Raw genomic sequence first — 16661 nt, forward strand, 5'->3', positions numbered from 1 at the left:
GTGGTCAATGATACATAAATCTGTACCAGTGATACATATTGATGTACTGTGCTCCTTACTATGATGTAGCATCCTGTCCAGTAATGTATAATCTCAGGCAGATCATGAGAAAGCATCAGACAAACCCATGTTGAGGGACATTCTGAAGTGTAAATGTCAATGTCTTCAGAGGTTTCAAGGTCATGAAAGACTGAGGAAATGTCATAGATTGGAGAAGTTAAGTAAAGGAGACAGGATAACTATATGCAATAATGAGATTCTGCATTGGATTTTGAAGCAGTGAAATGGGGGGTGGGGCATTGGTGGAAAAACTGGTAAAATCTCAATACATCCTGTTTTTTAAATGATAGTGTGATACCAAGGTTTATTTCTTAATTTTGATAATTTTTCTATGCTAATGGAAGATATTAGCATGAAAGAAAGCTGGTTGAGGATTTTGTAAAAACTATACTAAAAAATTATCTCAGAAAAAAGACATTTAAAAAGTGAGTTTAAGGTGGATGGCATCGTAAATTCAATGAAGTACAATATGTAGATTTTGAAGGAAAAATGCAAAAAAAGATATGCTAAAAATAAAGGTGGAAGAAATAGTTAATGGAGCAAGAACCTGGGGGATGGTATCAAGAGCATTGTTGAGGAGTTAATGTCACAAAAGAGCATTCCTTGTTCTAAGATTGAGCAGGTGGGAGTGAGAGGAAACAGATTTAGAGGTGCAGAGTAGGACAATTGAGAGAAAGGTGACCTGACCTCAGTACAGATTGCTGAGGCGGTTGTGTGCAGCTGTGTCTATAAGGGGGTTGTTTAGACTCTTTTACCAGTGTGGAATACATTGTAATGAGGCCTGCTGCTTTTTCAAATTGCATTGGTGCTGAGTCATTGTAAAAAGCAGTTGAGATAAATTGTGGAATTGTAGGAAAATAGAAAATGGAAGTCTAGTCAAAATATTTGTTAAATTTGTGTTAAACTATGTAGATGACTAGCACATGGAGAGTAAAAGTGGTTTCCTTTAGTAACCAGATTCTAACTAAAAATTCTGTATGTTAATGGAATATTTATGCTGACACTCTCTCAATCATTTCCATTCTCAGCATTTATTCGGTTACTGTTATATTTGCAGTTGTCAACAAATATTCTTTAGTTATTTCATGTATTTTCTTTTTTTTTAAATAAATATATCTTTATTGATTTCAGAGAGGAAGGGAGAGAGAAACATCAATGATGAGAGAGTCATTGATCGGCTGCCTCCTTCACGCCCCCCACCGGGGATTGAGCCTGCAACCGGGGCATGTGCCCTGACTGGGAATCAAACCTCGATTTCCTGGATCATAGGTTGATGCTCGACCGCTGAGCCACACCTGGCCAGGCTCATGAATTTTCAGTTGTCATTTTGGGCATATAGGAACTATGTCTTTATGTATGTTTTAGCCAAATAGACAAATGTAAAAGTTCCCACTATGCATATGTGGAACTGGCAAAGGTATATACAGGTTAAATTTTGTTATATAATGTTTATTAAAAAGGGGGGGGAATAATAAAATATGAAATTGCTGATATTTGACAATTTTTGTCTATAAAAAGCAGTTTCATACAGTTAAAAAAAATGACAGTGGTTGGCTGTTGATTTCTAAATACTTTCAGATCTGAATACCAATTTTGTTTTCCTTATTTTAAAAAAACATACATTATATTATGTAACAAGCTGATGATTGCCAGAAGGGAAGAGAGTAGAATGAAGGGCAAAAAACGTGAAGGAGATTAGGAGATACAGATTTCCAGTTTTAAAATCAGAAGGTCACAGGGATGTAATGTATGGCAATAGGGAATGTAGTCAAGAGAATTTTGATAACCTTGTATGTTGTCAGATGGTTACTAGACTTAAGGTAATCACTTCTTTAGGTATTTAATTGTTGGATAACTGTTGTACACCTGTATAAGGCAATATTGTATATTAACTATTTTAATTTAATATTATTTATTTATTTTTTTTTAAAAAATATATCTTTATTGATTTCAGAGAGAGGAAAGAAGAGGGGGAGAGAGAGAGAGAGAGATAGAAACATCAATGCTGAGAGAGTCATTGATCGAGCCCGCAACCTGGGCATGTGCCCTGACCGGGAATCGAACCCCGATCGCCTGGATCCCAGGTGAACGCTCAACCACTGAGCCACGCCCGGCTGGGCGACTATTTTAATTTTAAAACATACTTTATTTAAATTTGTAAGTTTTTATAGCTGATGGGGAACTATAGCACTTATTTAATGTTCAAGCTTACCTTAGCATAAACTACTGATGGATTGTAAAGAAAGACAACACAGAATCCTGATACATCACAGCAGTAAACATTATAATGACCTTTCTGATATTTGCTGCGTTGCAGTCCTCCTGTCAGACGTCAGAGAGGAAGAAGGGATCGACTGTCTCGACATAATTCCATTAGTCAAGATGAAAATTATCACCATCTCCCTTATGCACAGCAGCAAGCAATAGAGGAACCTCGAGCCTTCCACCCTCCGAATGTATCCCCCCGTCTGTTACACCCTGCTGCTCATCCACCCCAGCAGAATGCAGTAATGGTTGACATACATGATCAGGTATAGTAACTGAAAGTCCAAGAAATATAGATGCTAACAGTTTGGTGGCACTTTATTGAGGTGGTTTGTATTTTGTTGTAAATTTCTTTTAATTTTACCTAGCAGGAAACAATTTTACCTAATATGAAGCAATTTTAAGACAAGTTCATCCTTTTTCATAAGGATTGAAATGTAAATTTTACACAGCTTCCTTAGAAGAAAGTTGAACTTTAGAAAATTAGGATCAAAATGCTTTGAAAATTTGATAAGAATGTCATACCTCTTGTGAACTTGGTTAAGGAGAAATGGACACATGTAAAGAAGTAGGAATAATTAAAAGACATATCCACACATGAGAAACAGTCACAGAATTTTTTTCAGTTGTAAAATGAAAATAGCACCTATTTCAAAAGAGATGTTGGGAGAATTGAGAGTTAATCCATTTTGAGCACTTCAGCTAGTACAAGTAGTAAGTGCTCAAGTATATTACTTCATTATTAACTATGATAATGAAATTCTATATATAACTCTGAGGAGACAAAAAGAAAACTTAAAGGAAGTTCAGAAAATGACCCAAGAATAATAGGAAAATTGGAATTACCACAGAAGTGTGAAAGCTAATTCTAGATTACAATTAAAAAGGCACAATGACCAGATGGCTTCACAGCTGTTTTTTTAAGCTCCAAGGAACACTCATTTTAATAATAATCAAATGATTCCAGACTTTATTTTTCTTAAGGCAATTTTTGTAGTGATTTTATGAAGCCAGCATAATTCTCATACCAAAAGCAAATAAAGATGGTAATCCCCCCCAAAAACTAGAAAAAACTCTCAAATACATAAGGCTTTCTCAACAGATGTTTTAAAAATACAATCTAGCAATGTAGCAAAAGAATAATAACCTATAACCAAATAAGATTTATTCCCAAGTAAGAGGATAGTTTAATATGAAAGTATATTACGTCAAATAACAGAAGGAAAACCATACATGGTTATATCAAAAGATGTTGAAAAGTCAGTTAAAATTTAATAAAAACTGGAAAAAAACAGAATAAAAAGGAATATATTTAAGTAAAACTAACAGCAAGTATCCTAATTGGTGAGAGACAAATCAGCAACCACAGAGATGCTTACATTACTCTGTCCATTTTTATTTAATGTTACATTAGAAGTTCTACCAAATGCAGTTAAGATAATATAGTAATTAATGGATATAAAAAATTTAAAAAATAATTCTTTCTTACCCTCATAAAATTGTAGAAGAAAACACAGATTCTGCTTTGAAAGATTTTGATATGGTGCCTAAATACAAATTAAATGTACAGAAAGCAGAAATTTATTTTGATCAATTGATGAGTAGATACAATATGTTATATCCATACAATGAATATTACTAAAAAAATAATAAAGTACCGGTTCATGCTATACCATGGGTTAATGTTGAAAACATGCTAAGTTAAAGGGGCCAGTCTTAGAAGGCCATAGATTATTGTAGATTCCATTTATATGAAATGTCTAGAATAGGCAAGTTCATAGAAACAGAAAGTAGGAATAAACAGTGATTACTTATCATTAATAGAAAAGTAGAATAAATAATTTCTTCATACCATGGAATGTAATATTACAAAGATTTAATTAGAATTATGCCAGGAATGTGAACAATATCTGCAAGATACTGAGCAAAGGAGGCAAAATCGAGGGGACAGTGTTATGTCCCATTTTGTAAACCATGATTAAATATGTGTATGTTGGACTATATGAACACAAAGAAAAATATGAAATATATATACTGGACTTGGGGTGTGTGCGCTAAAGTGAAGGGAATGGGAAGGTGGTTAAGGATGGAATTAAAGAAAGAAAAGGAAAAGACTCAGAAGAGGTGAGATCTCATTTAAGACAAATTATATGTTGGGTGTATATTAATGAGAAATGAAACAATTACGTATGTATATATTAGAGCAATCCAAGATATAGAAAACGTTAACAATAGCCATGGCAGAAATTAAAGAAATGATAAAATGCCTGTTTTTAGAAATGACATCTGAATTGTCTAATCTCTTAAGAACCGATAATTTATTAAGTTCCAGTTAAAAGTATTCCAGATCATAGTAAAAGAAAGCTTCCAAGTATATTTTATGAAGCTTGCATAACCTTAATAATGAAATCTCGTAGACAGTAAGACAAAACTGTCAACTAGTTTCCCTTTTGAATACAGATGCAGATGTTTTAAAAATAAATTATAGCTAGTGATGTAAAAGAATATTAGAATTATTGAAAGAATTAATGTTAGAGTTTATTCTGGAAATGGAGCATAAGTTCAACATTAGGAAGTCTTTCAAGGTGATTAATTCCAATATACTGAGAAAATATTTTGCTAATAAATGGAAATATATATATAATGTAGTCATTTCTGTAGTCAAAGGTCTTAAATGAAAATAGAGAAAAATAATCTATTGATAATGTAACAAAACCCACAAACTTAAAAGAGAAAGAGAACTTGGAGGAATAAATTTAGTAATATCTTTATGAAGAAAACTAATTTTTTGAAGGATAGTGCCATAGTATTGAACATGTGGTGGCATAATGTTCTAGTGGAAACAACCTTAATAAAAAATTATGTGTCCTTTGTAAAATAACATAACCTTTAACACAAATTAATATAAATCAGGATATCAGTGGGGTTTCAAACTGGTTAAAATTATATGAGTTTATTTACATAAGAATAAGTGTGTAAAGATGGCCAAAAAATAAAATGAGAAGAAAGTATGGTAATGAAAAGAATTTGTCTTATTAGATGTTAACCTTTGTAATAAGATACTATATAGTTATTGAAACAGCACAAATTTGTCATGAAATGGATACTGGTGTATGTGGGATGTTACTAAATGGGAAAATGATGGTATTTCAGTTCAGAGGGAAAAGGATGGTTTAATAAACGGAACAAGTATAATTGTAAGGAAAAATTAGAGCTTTGCTTTACAGTATTAACAAAAATACTTTAGTTGGAGTATAAATTAAATATAAAAAATAAAAGTATTAGAAAGTTTAGGAGCATACATGTACAGGGTGGGGCAAAAGTAGGTTTATAGTTGTTCATATGGAAAATAATACAATAATTAATAAATGTTCCAAGAATAAACTGTTTCACTTACAACTGTAAACCTCCTTTTGCACCACCCTGTATAACTTCATAAAGGAAACTACAAAAGCTACACTTAAACTACATTCAATAAATAGATTATGGAAGAAAAATTTTCATTAAAGCATTTAGCTTTAAAAGATAAAACATAGACTGGGAAGTTTTTTTGATTTTTTTTTTTTTTTTTAGGTTTTACACATGGCAAGCAATAGGTGCTTATTTCTGTTTTTTAAATTTTCTTTTTTATTGAATTTATTGGGGTGACATTGGTTTGCAAAGCCATACAGGTTTCACATGTACAACTCAAAACATCATCTGCACACTGCATCATGCACCCACTGCCCAATAGGTGCTTATTTCTAATTTAAAAAAAAACGATAAGTGAATGTACATACAATGTAATAGAAAATGGGCATTGAGCAAAGGATATAGATTACTTACAGAAAAAGAAATCTGAATGGTTAATAAACATATTTTAAAATGTTCAACCTCTCTAATCAGAGAAATGCAAATATAAAGCAAGTATGTTGATACTGTTTTTTTCATTCTTCAGGTAACCCAAGTATATCTACATTGAGTGTAGGTGTTGGGATTGTAACTTACTCCATCCAGCTATTTGCAAAAGTTTAAAATACATTTATCCTTTTTTAAAAAAGAAAAAAAAAGTTTTTCTTTATTTTAGAGACAGGAAGTGAGAGGGGGAGAGAGAAACATTGATGTGAGAAAAATCCATCCACTGCCTCTTGCATGCACACCCCCTAGTGGGCATTGAGTCCACAACCCTGACATGTGCCCTGACTGGGAATCCAACCAGCGACCTTTTAGTGCATGGGACAACACTCGACCAACTGGCCGCACTGGCCAGAGCAATACATTTATCCTTTTACCCAGTAATAACTCTGAAACAAATAAAGCTACTAATATGTAAGAATATATATTCAATGATATTTTTTTTAATTGTATTTATATTGGCAAAAGAGTGAAAACTTGAATGTCCATTATTAGAGGAATGATAGAACTGTGTTAAGTGAGTTTACTTGAAAATCTGGCTAGTATCAAAAAGAATGATTACATTTAACTCACTTGAAAAGATATCTATCAATTGAAAAATAAGTTGCAGGGTAATATGATCTCATTTCTATTAAGAAAACAAAAATAAACATGATGACAATTTGTAGGTAATCATGCTTGTGTATGTTCGTAGGCTCATGGAGAAAGATGTGAAGGATATGTTATTAACATTGTCCTAGGATAAGTAGAATGAGAATAAGACTGACCAAAAGAGAAGGAAATTATTTAACTTTTAAAAATACTGTTCTTTGTTGTTTCTCTAGTTGCAATGAAACAAAAATTTTTTTCCTGTTGGATGTGGCCAGGTATTAGAAGATGAAAGCTGTCCTTTTCCCAAGTTTTCTCTTTAGAAAAGTTTTTAGTAGTCTAGAAGAGTTAAAATAGCAACTGATTCTTTTCCTGGACTTTTTAGGAAATCTTTTTGAAGGAAGAGTTTAAGTTTATTCCCAGTTCTGTGGGCATCATATAATACTCTTGAAACAGACAGCTTTTCTATCCAATGACATAGAATAGTTTAGTTGAAACTGTTGAAGAAATACATTGTGAAAATCTGTGTACCTGAGAATCAATAAATGACCAGATTTTGATTTTTAATAGTTGATGTTATATCCAGACAACCAAAATTTTAATGTTTTGTTTTTCTTTCCTAATAGCTCCATCAGGGCACAGTCCCTGTTTCTTATACAGTAACAACAGTGGCACCACATGGGATTCCGCTCTGCACAGGCCAGCACATCCCTGCATGCAGTACACAACAGGTCCCAGGATGCTCTGTGGTTTTCAGTGGACAGCACCTCCCTGTCTGTAGTGTGCCTCCTCCAGTAAGTCTGTGCAATCCCTCTTTTTTTTAAAAAAAAAAAATATATATCTTTATTGATTTGAGAGGAGAGGCAGAGACAGAGATAGAGACATCAATGATGAGAGTCACTGATAGGCTAGCCCACAACCCGGGCATGTGCCCTGACCGGGAATCGAACCCTGATCGCCTGGATCCTAGGTTGATGCTCAACCACTGAGCCAAGCCCGGCCGGGCATGTGCAATCCCTCTTTAGAATGGCTAAGTGTGTTATATAAGTAAACAAAATTTAAGAGACTGCCTTCTGTAGCTTTTCACTTCCAACTAAAAAAGGCTATTTTATTGCAGTGGCAATCTCAATAGCTTCGTTATAGTAACAGTTTAATAAAATTAGCTTTAAATTTTGATATATTTTTACATTAATTAAATTATACATATTTGAATATCCTGAAGGTCAAAGCATGTTCCTTTGTATATCAGCACAGTTATAATTAAATCTTAATTTAGGTTGGCTGTGGAGTATTAACATAGGATATTGGACTTGTTAGTAATAAAGTCTAGTTAGTGATCAGCAGTAATAGTCTCAGAAGTTAATGGGATTTAACAGGCACTTCAAGTGCTTGGTCTATTTATTCCTCAGTATAAGAAGCCTGTGATGAAAATGGTATCCCTCATTTTCTAGATGATGAAATGAAAATGACTTGCTTACAGAGACAGTATGAGAGAACAGGGATTTACACCCACTTCTTTCTGCCTTTTAAACTTAATCTTTTAATCTACCAACCCTCCCTCCCCCCCATCCATCCAGTGTCTCTATTTCACAAATGGGGTTGCTGAAATCCAAGAGATTTAAATTACTTGTCTAAGGTCAATTATGTTTTCAAAGTAAAGCACTTTGCTAAATTTATTAATACAACCCTAATACGTTTGTTTGAATGTGAGATTAAAATGAACACACATCAACAAATACCAGCCCAATTTAACAGAATAATTTACCCAAGCTTGGTTTCTCAGTTATTGAGAAGACCATAAATCACTTAGTTGTGAATTGGGCTCCTATAAATATAAAAATCTTAGAAATAAAAAATTTCTACAAGATTAAAAAAGAGAGCTTCTTGGAAAGCAGTATCTGCCGCATCTTAAACCAAGTAGAGAGAGATTCCTCCCATTTCATAGTTAATAAGGCTAAAGTAAAAGTTAGGTGTTTTGACTGGTTTGTAAGAACTATATAAGATACAGAATAATTACTAGTTACCAGTATTTTACTAATAGTTACAAACATACACTAATATTTCATAGTTAATATAGGTTATTAAAACATTCTGGTTCGATTTGGGGGGATATGGCAATAGCATCTCGGTTTCTCTTACAGATGCTGCAGGCGTGTTCCGTTCAGCACTTACCGGTCCCATATGCTGCATTCCCGCCCCTTATTTCTAGTGACCCATTTCTTTTACATCCTCCTCACCTTTCTCCTCATCATCCTCCTCATTTGCCACCCCCAGGCCAGTTTGTCCCTTTCCAAACACAGCAATCACGATCGGTAGGTATTTCTACTTTTATGTCTTTAATATTCACAGAATATTTAGACCTCAAAGGTAGATTAATTTAGTAGATATAAGTTGTTACCATTTAAAAACTATGCCTTGGGCATTCTTCTGGTTCTTAAAAGAATTAAGGAATCCAAAGGCATACAAATTAATATAGGTAAATTAATCGAGAGTTATCTTGGTTTCTTAAATTTCTAGTTATTTTATGTAACTTGTGTGACTTAAATATGTTCCTCATGTCTGCAATCCTTCAGGAAGTAAATGTGAAGAAAAAGTCAGTTTTCCTGTTTTTTTCCTTTTATGTATTTCTAAAATGGAAAATGAAAATATTATAAAATTGTCTATACTTGTTAGAATAATTTAAGTTCATTTAGGCAAGTAAAGTAATCCTCTGAGCCTCAATTGGTTGTTATGAAGCCTGTTTTTCTACTCTGTTCTTATGAAAGGTAGATGAGATAGTCTGTTAACATAGTTAATTCTGTCCTGGGACTGGAATATAGCTGAGAGGCACAGGAAGAAGGCCCAGTTGTTTTGGGATTGCCCAAGTTGAACATCTGAATATCAGGCATTATGAGAATAGGAGAGAGAACATATGAAAATGGTTAGAGTTTAAGATTTCAGCCCTGTGAAAGGAACTTGACAGTCTGTTCTGGTAGAGCCTAACCATCCTTTACTAAGGGTTTATGTACCATGCTGGGGCACAGGCAGGGATGAACCTACCTGGCTGCTCTCCTGAAACTATAGAAGTCAGTTATGACAGAAGTTTCATCCAAAAAGTTAAAACTACTTCTACAAGAAAATCTTTTATTAGAATTGGGACAGAATTCATGCCAGGTTGTTCCTTAGCTTCCAGTACCTGGGAATTCAAAGTTAAAACAAAATTTGACCATCACTCATATCTGAATTTGGAATTATTTAAAAGGTCCAGTCACATAGCCAAATCAGAACTTGTGTTGTCATAGTGTCAGCACTTGTGATTTCTTTCAAGCCTGTATAAACTTTCAAATTAAAGTGTTAGTAATTGTATTTGAGTAATATTCTCTATAACTGAGGGAGGAAGTCAGACTAACATTTAAGAATATGCTGAAAACATCAATACAAAATGTGTACACAAATGTCCTTAGCATTATTCCTAATAGCCAAAAAATAGAAACAGTGCAAATGCCTATCAGCTGATGAATGAGTAAACAAAGCATGGTGTATCTATACATTGGATTATTATTCAACCATAAAAAGTAGTGAAGTGTTGATACACAGATTACAAGATGATGAGCCTTGAAAACATTATGCTAAATGAAAGAAGCCAGATACAAGGGCCATAATATTATGTGGTTCTGTATATATGAAATGTCCAGAATAGGCAAATCTATAGAAATGGAATGTAGATTAGTTGTTGTCCAGGGCTTGGGGAGGACTGAGGAGAAATGGGTAGTGGACTGACTAATGAGGGGGTAAGGGGAGAGGAATGTTCTGGAATTAGATAGTGGTGAATATACAAAAATGAATTGTACTCCTTAAGGTGAATTTTACAGTATGTGAATTATATCTCAAGAAGCTATTTTTTAAAAATTCCACATGCTATGTGCTTACATACACTGTGTTCTATGTGTTACTTATATATTGTCTCAGTGGTTTCAGCACACTTTCAAAATAGGCTGTGAAAGTATCGGTTCTGTAGATGACAATATTGAGGTTCGAATTAAGTAATTTATCTAAGTCACATGGCTAATTAGTGACAGCACCAAGAATCTATCTGATGTCAAAACCCATAAACTTTCTACTACAGCGTAATGCCTACTATATCTTAACCCATTTAGCCCTGGTGCTGATTTATAAATAGGTATACACAGTGTTCAACTTCATGTTAAGTGTTAAGTGTCTGAAAATCCTGTGAGTAGGTCAGTGTACCGTATGTGTTTTAAGTAATTTTAGTCATGCAGTTGGCTTACTACATGACTCTTTGCCTTTCCTTCTCTCATCTTAAGAGAAGGCTGAAACAGTAAAAGAAATGTATCCTTTAATGAATAGTGGAAATGTTTAATGACATATTTTGGAGACTTTTCTTATTGAAATTCAATTAAAGGCAAGAAGATTTTACTCTGTCCACGTGTATGAATTTAGGTTTATGTGAACATCAAGAAATGTATGACTTTAAAAATATTGGGGGTGTGTGATTTTTATTATTATAGCAACATATCTAAACACTGGAAGTACATTAGTTTGCTTTTTTCCCCCCCTCAGCCTCTGCAAAGGATAGAAAATGAAGTGGAACTCTTAGGAGAACATCTTCCAGTAGGAGGTTTTACTTACCCTCCCTCAGCCCATCCCCCAACATTACCTCCATCAGCTCCTTTGCAGTTCTTAACACATGATCCTTTGCATCAAGAGGTGTCCTTTGGAGTAGTAAGTTTCCACTCAATGTTATTTATTTTTTGCTTTGATAACTTGCTTGTTTTGAGTTCAGTTTCAATGTAACTCTGCATGTTTAGAATTTTATATTGTTGAAATCATTGGTGTTGGAAAATTGTATTTAGAAACATACCTATGTTTTAAACTTAGTTATTGCATCTATGTGAACATTTAAGAAATAGTAAATACCACTTGAACATTAAAGAACTTTCTAGGCTTTTTTTTTTTTTTTTTTTTTAAGAGACTTTGACCGATTAAATATTTATAAAGGTAAATGATCTTAACTTGTTTCAACATTTTTTCTCCTACAGCCTTATCCTCCATTTATGCCTCGGAGGCTCACAGGACGTAGTAGATACCGATCCCAGCAGCCAATACCACCTCCCCCTTATCATCCCAGCTTACTACCATACGTGTTGTAAGTTCTTTCTTATTTTAATGAGTCCTAAATTTTGACATTCTTGAGATTCTCTTTCCTTTATGAGTATCTTCTATGTGGTGTATAATTTAGAGAGTGTTAGATATTTTTTTTTATTTAATGTTAAGGGGTTGGGGTATGGGACCATTTAAGGGTGAAAGAAAGAGTCAAGGACAAGAGAGAAGTAGGGGAAGAAATTTGTGAGCCAGAAAATAGGTTTACCAAATTTAAAGGTAGAAAAGTTTAAAATTTTTGCAACTTTTACAACTGGCATCACTAGCTATCTTCTTTGATTATCCAGCTTTTGATGCCGCTGCTTCTCTCAAGGGAAGAGAGAAAGATAAGATTTCTGTGCCTTAGAAATACTCTGTTAGAGGCCCTGGCTGGTTAGAGCATTGTCTCATTAGGCCAAGGTTACAGGTTCAATCCCCAGTCAGGGCACATACAAGAAGTAACCAATAGCCTGGCTGGGTGTGGCTCAGCAGTTGAGCATCGACCTCTATGATCCAGGAGATCACAGTTCGATTCCTGGTCAGGGCACATGCCCCAGTTACAGGCTCGATCCCCAGCAGGGGGCGTGCAGGAAGCAACCAATCAATGACACTCTCATCATTGATATTTCTCTCTCTCTCTCTCCCTCTCCCTTTCTCTCTCTGAAATCAATAAAAATACATATATAAGAAGTAACCAATAAATGCAGAAGTGAGTGGAACAACAAGTCAGTGTTTAAAAAAGAAAGAAAAAGAAATACTGTTAGGATTAAGTTTGTAACAGAAGCACCCATGGGTTAAACATGATAGTTCTTTATTTCTCTCTCATGTAACGAAGTTCAGAAGTAGGCAATTCAGGTATGGTTTGTTTAGCCCCATAGCTCTAAGGAATGGTTCTGCCATCCTGTCGCTTCCTGTGAAATAGTTCTCAGGTTCCAGCTATCACGTCCACATTCCAGCCAGTAAAAATGAAAGTGGGTCTCTCTGCCTACCTGCCTCCTCTCAGAGATACTTTCTAGAAGTTGTACGTATTACTCCTGCCAAATCCCATTGGCCAGAATTTAGACTTATGTCTATAACTACCTGCTAGGAAATCTAGAAAATGTTGTCTTAGGGTCATGTGCTTCTATTACACTATTTTGATTATTGTAGTCTTAAATCAGATAGGATGTCTCCCAACTTAGTTCTTAAAATGAACCATATAAATTTCAAAATCAGCAAATTAGTTTCTACTTTAAAAAAGGCTTGCTGAAGCAGCACAGTTTACAATAGCTAAGATCTGGAAACAGCCCAAGTGCCTATCAGTAGATGAGTGGATAAAAAAGCTGTGGGATATTTACACCATGGAATACTGTGGTGTAAAGAAGAAGAATCTCGTACCCTTTGGGACAGTGTGGATGGACCTGGAGAGTATTATGCTAAGTGAAATAAGCCAGGCAGGGAAAGACAAATATCACATTATCTCGCTTATATGTGGAATCTAAAGAACTTAATAAACTGATGAACAGAATAGATTCAATGACATGGAAGCATAGATGTGACTGACGAATGTCAGAGGGATGGAGGAGGGCAGGTAGGTGGAGGGGGAGAGAGTAACCAAAGAATTTATATGCATCTATGCACAACCCAAGGACACGGACAATGATGGGGAGAGGGACTGGGGAGGGGGAAGGGACGGGGTGGAACGGTTCATTGGGGAGAAAAAGGGACATCTGTAATATTTTAAACAAAAATTAAAAAAAAAATTTTAAAAAAGGCTTGCTGAGGTTTTGGTAGGGTTTGCATGAAATCTGTAGATCAGTTTTGGGAGAAAATTGACACCTTAATATTGACTTGTCTAGTCAGATTACAGAGTATATTTTTCTATTCTTTTAAAGTTTATCCTAACAGTATTTTTACAGTTTTTATTATATAGGTCTTGCATATGTTTTGTTGAATTCATTCCTAATATTTTATGTGAATGATATTTTTTTAAGTGTCAGTTTTTAATTGTTTATTGTTAGTGAAGGCAGTTTTTTTAAAGGGTTGCCACTGATTAAGCCTGACCGTCTGTCCCTGTAGCACTGTCCTTGTTCTTCCTGTTCATAGAAGTAATGTATCAATGCTAGTGTTGATTATTTTCACTGCAGATCAATGCTTCCAGTGCCACCTGCAGTAGGCCCAACTTTCAGCTTCGAATTGGATGTGGAAGATGGAGAAGTAGAAAATTACGAGGTGAGTAGGTGAACTTTGAGTTAAGTTGGGGAGTATTGTGTGCATAAAATGTATTCTACTCAACTCATTCATCTAATTAAACAGTATTAGGTGAATCCTTTGTACATCTCAAGATACAAATACGTTTAAAAAAAGTATAGCACCCTTAAGGATATTTTGTCATGTACCACACAGCTCTGATAATGAGACAGACTTTTGGTGCTCTATTAGAATTACATACAACTCATGTGGGAGAATGTAAATGAGAAAACAGTGAATTATGAATAGATGTTCTCAAAGATTTTGTGGAAGACAGAGATGTTTGAGCTGGTTCTTGAAGAATGGGAAAACTTTTTTGTGCATAAGGTTGAGGCAGGAAAGTGCTGGGTATTCTTGAGGAACTGCATACAGTCTGTGGCTAACGTGAGATTTGACTGGAAAGCTCAACTGGTTGTCCTTGAGTGTCCTGCTAGAGAACACTAGGAGGAACATCACAAACACAATCTTAAAGCACCTTTGTTTTGTTTTCTAAATGCTTGTGGAAGAGATCAGGCCAAATACTATCCTTCTGTAATTTTCAAAATGCCATTATATCACTTGCTTTCTACATATATAATCACACTGCAATGTCCTTTGGCTTCGATTCCCAGATTTCTTGAGAGAGAAAGGTGCTATAATAATTTCCTGATTTTTGTTTCTAGAACACTGTGTTAGTTTTGTACAGAGCAGTAAGAAAAGGAGTTCGGCTCTAGCCGGTTTTGCTCAGTGGTTAGATCGTGGGCCTGTGGACCGAAGGATCCCAGGTTTGATTCCTGTCATGCATGTACCTTGGTTGCAGGCTCTATCCCTGGCCCGAGTCGGGGTGTGTACAGGAGGCAACCAATCAGTGTATCTCTCTCATATCGATGTTTCTCTCTCTCTCTTCCATTCTCTCTAAAAAAAGATCAATGGAAAAACATATCCTTGGGCGAGGATTAACAAAAAAAAAAAAAAGAGAAAAGAAAAGGAATTCATTATCTTTTAGGTATTCTGCACTAAAATTAAGTCTTATTTCATGCTCTAAAAGGACAGCTCTTTGGTAAATGGATTATATACATACCAATGGGAAAAACAGTGATCCTATCCCAATGTAAGAAAAATATTTTGTATTTGGCATTGGAATCCCTTTCTAAACTGTATTTTGGATTTAATATGTTTGATCTTCTGCAAAGTCATACTTTAATCCAATCGAGAAAATCTTGCTTGCTTTTCTGGTTTTATCTCAGAGAGTATGCACACCTATAACACTCCCTAGTCCAGAGTGCTCACCATTTTTTGAGTCTACCCTATACATTGTTGCCTATGTGCTTTAACTCCCTTGATCTTTCTGCCTAATTACTTTTTCCCCTTCCTCTACATTTTGAAACATAGCCATCAAACTACATCTATGAAAGGCATTTCTAGTCCGTTATCAGATCTAAATGTCTCTCTCCATCCTTTTTGTTCTTACAATGCCAAATAGAATAATCATGCCCCACCTTCAGTTGTCTTGCCTGCTGGGTCATGTAAATTGTTGAGGGCTTGATTATCATTACATTGTCCTTTCAGTAAGGGCTTAATGAACATATCTTATTGAATATAAGTGTCATATTTGTGTTAGTTGACCTAAGTGTCCTATAGTATGTACAGTAGAGGAATAATAGATAGAGATAAGCTATATCATAAATTTTATATGCTAATTGTAATCAGCACCAATTAAATTTAACAATTTACTATCCTAGCATTTAGAAGGACTTAGGGGCATTCATGTTTACAAAGGGGGAGCAATTTATTTTAGGTGACCCAGTTCTTCAAAAGAAGCTGTATGTACCAAAAGCAGTGTTGTGGCATCATCGTATTAAAACATAGCTATCACAGCATTAGTTACTGAGATTTTTTTTGAGAAATTGTTCTGCTCAATACCTGTCATCTTTTTTTTGTTACCCGTTCTCTTAACTCTGTGGCAGCCTGTAAAGGGGGAAAGCAGCACATAAAGGGCTGTCTGATTTTAGAATAAAGCAAATGAATAATTAGAGCCATTGAAAACTGGGAGAAAGGAGGTACTTATATAAAATCAGTAAGCAAAATAGCTGCAATATATTGAAACATCAGCTATGCTAAAATTCATTAATTCATAGTGATACTTAAAAAGAAAAACAAACCCAAAACCTCAGTGTTCTTATTCGTCCTGCACTATATATATGAGTTATAATACTGAATGTAGTTTGGCATGGGGTAATGCTCAGCATAGAAGTATTTCATCTAATAGATGAAGAAAGAATGATAGAATTAGAATATGACCATTTTGCCATCTTTAATAATTAATGAATCTAGGTAATCCTCCATCAGTGGCTGCTAACATAACAACTAGGTATGATGAGCTATGATCAAAATACTCAAATCCACCAATTTATAGGAAATACAGGGGACAGGGAAACTCAAGTCAGGGTGGGGAGGTTCAGTCAAAGTTCAGACTGGGCATTTCTACAGGCCATTGACTTGTTTTT

The 16661-nt window shown here is 34.7% G+C and overlaps 1 protein-coding gene across 7 annotated transcripts in view; it reads left to right on the forward strand.

Annotated features, from left to right (window-relative positions):
- The window catches only part of RNF38 (ring finger protein 38), a 103914-nt gene that overhangs the window by 77545 nt on the left and 9708 nt on the right, over window positions 1-16661 (forward strand). For all 7 annotated transcript variants that reach the window (XM_081152284.1, XM_081152285.1, XM_081152286.1 and 4 more), the window contains 6 exons: window positions 2378-2591; window positions 7434-7601; window positions 8949-9119; window positions 11368-11529; window positions 11847-11953; window positions 14073-14157. In XM_081152284.1, coding sequence (XP_081008410.1) covers window positions 2378-2591; window positions 7434-7601; window positions 8949-9119; window positions 11368-11529; window positions 11847-11953; window positions 14073-14157 — 907 coding nt within the window. The remainder of the gene's footprint in view (window positions 1-2377; window positions 2592-7433; window positions 7602-8948; window positions 9120-11367; window positions 11530-11846; window positions 11954-14072; window positions 14158-16661) is intronic.

Source organism: Miniopterus schreibersii, assembly GCF_964146895.1.
Source record: "Miniopterus schreibersii genome assembly, chromosome: 11".
Classification (NCBI taxonomy): Eukaryota; Metazoa; Chordata; class Mammalia; order Chiroptera; family Miniopteridae; genus Miniopterus; species Miniopterus schreibersii.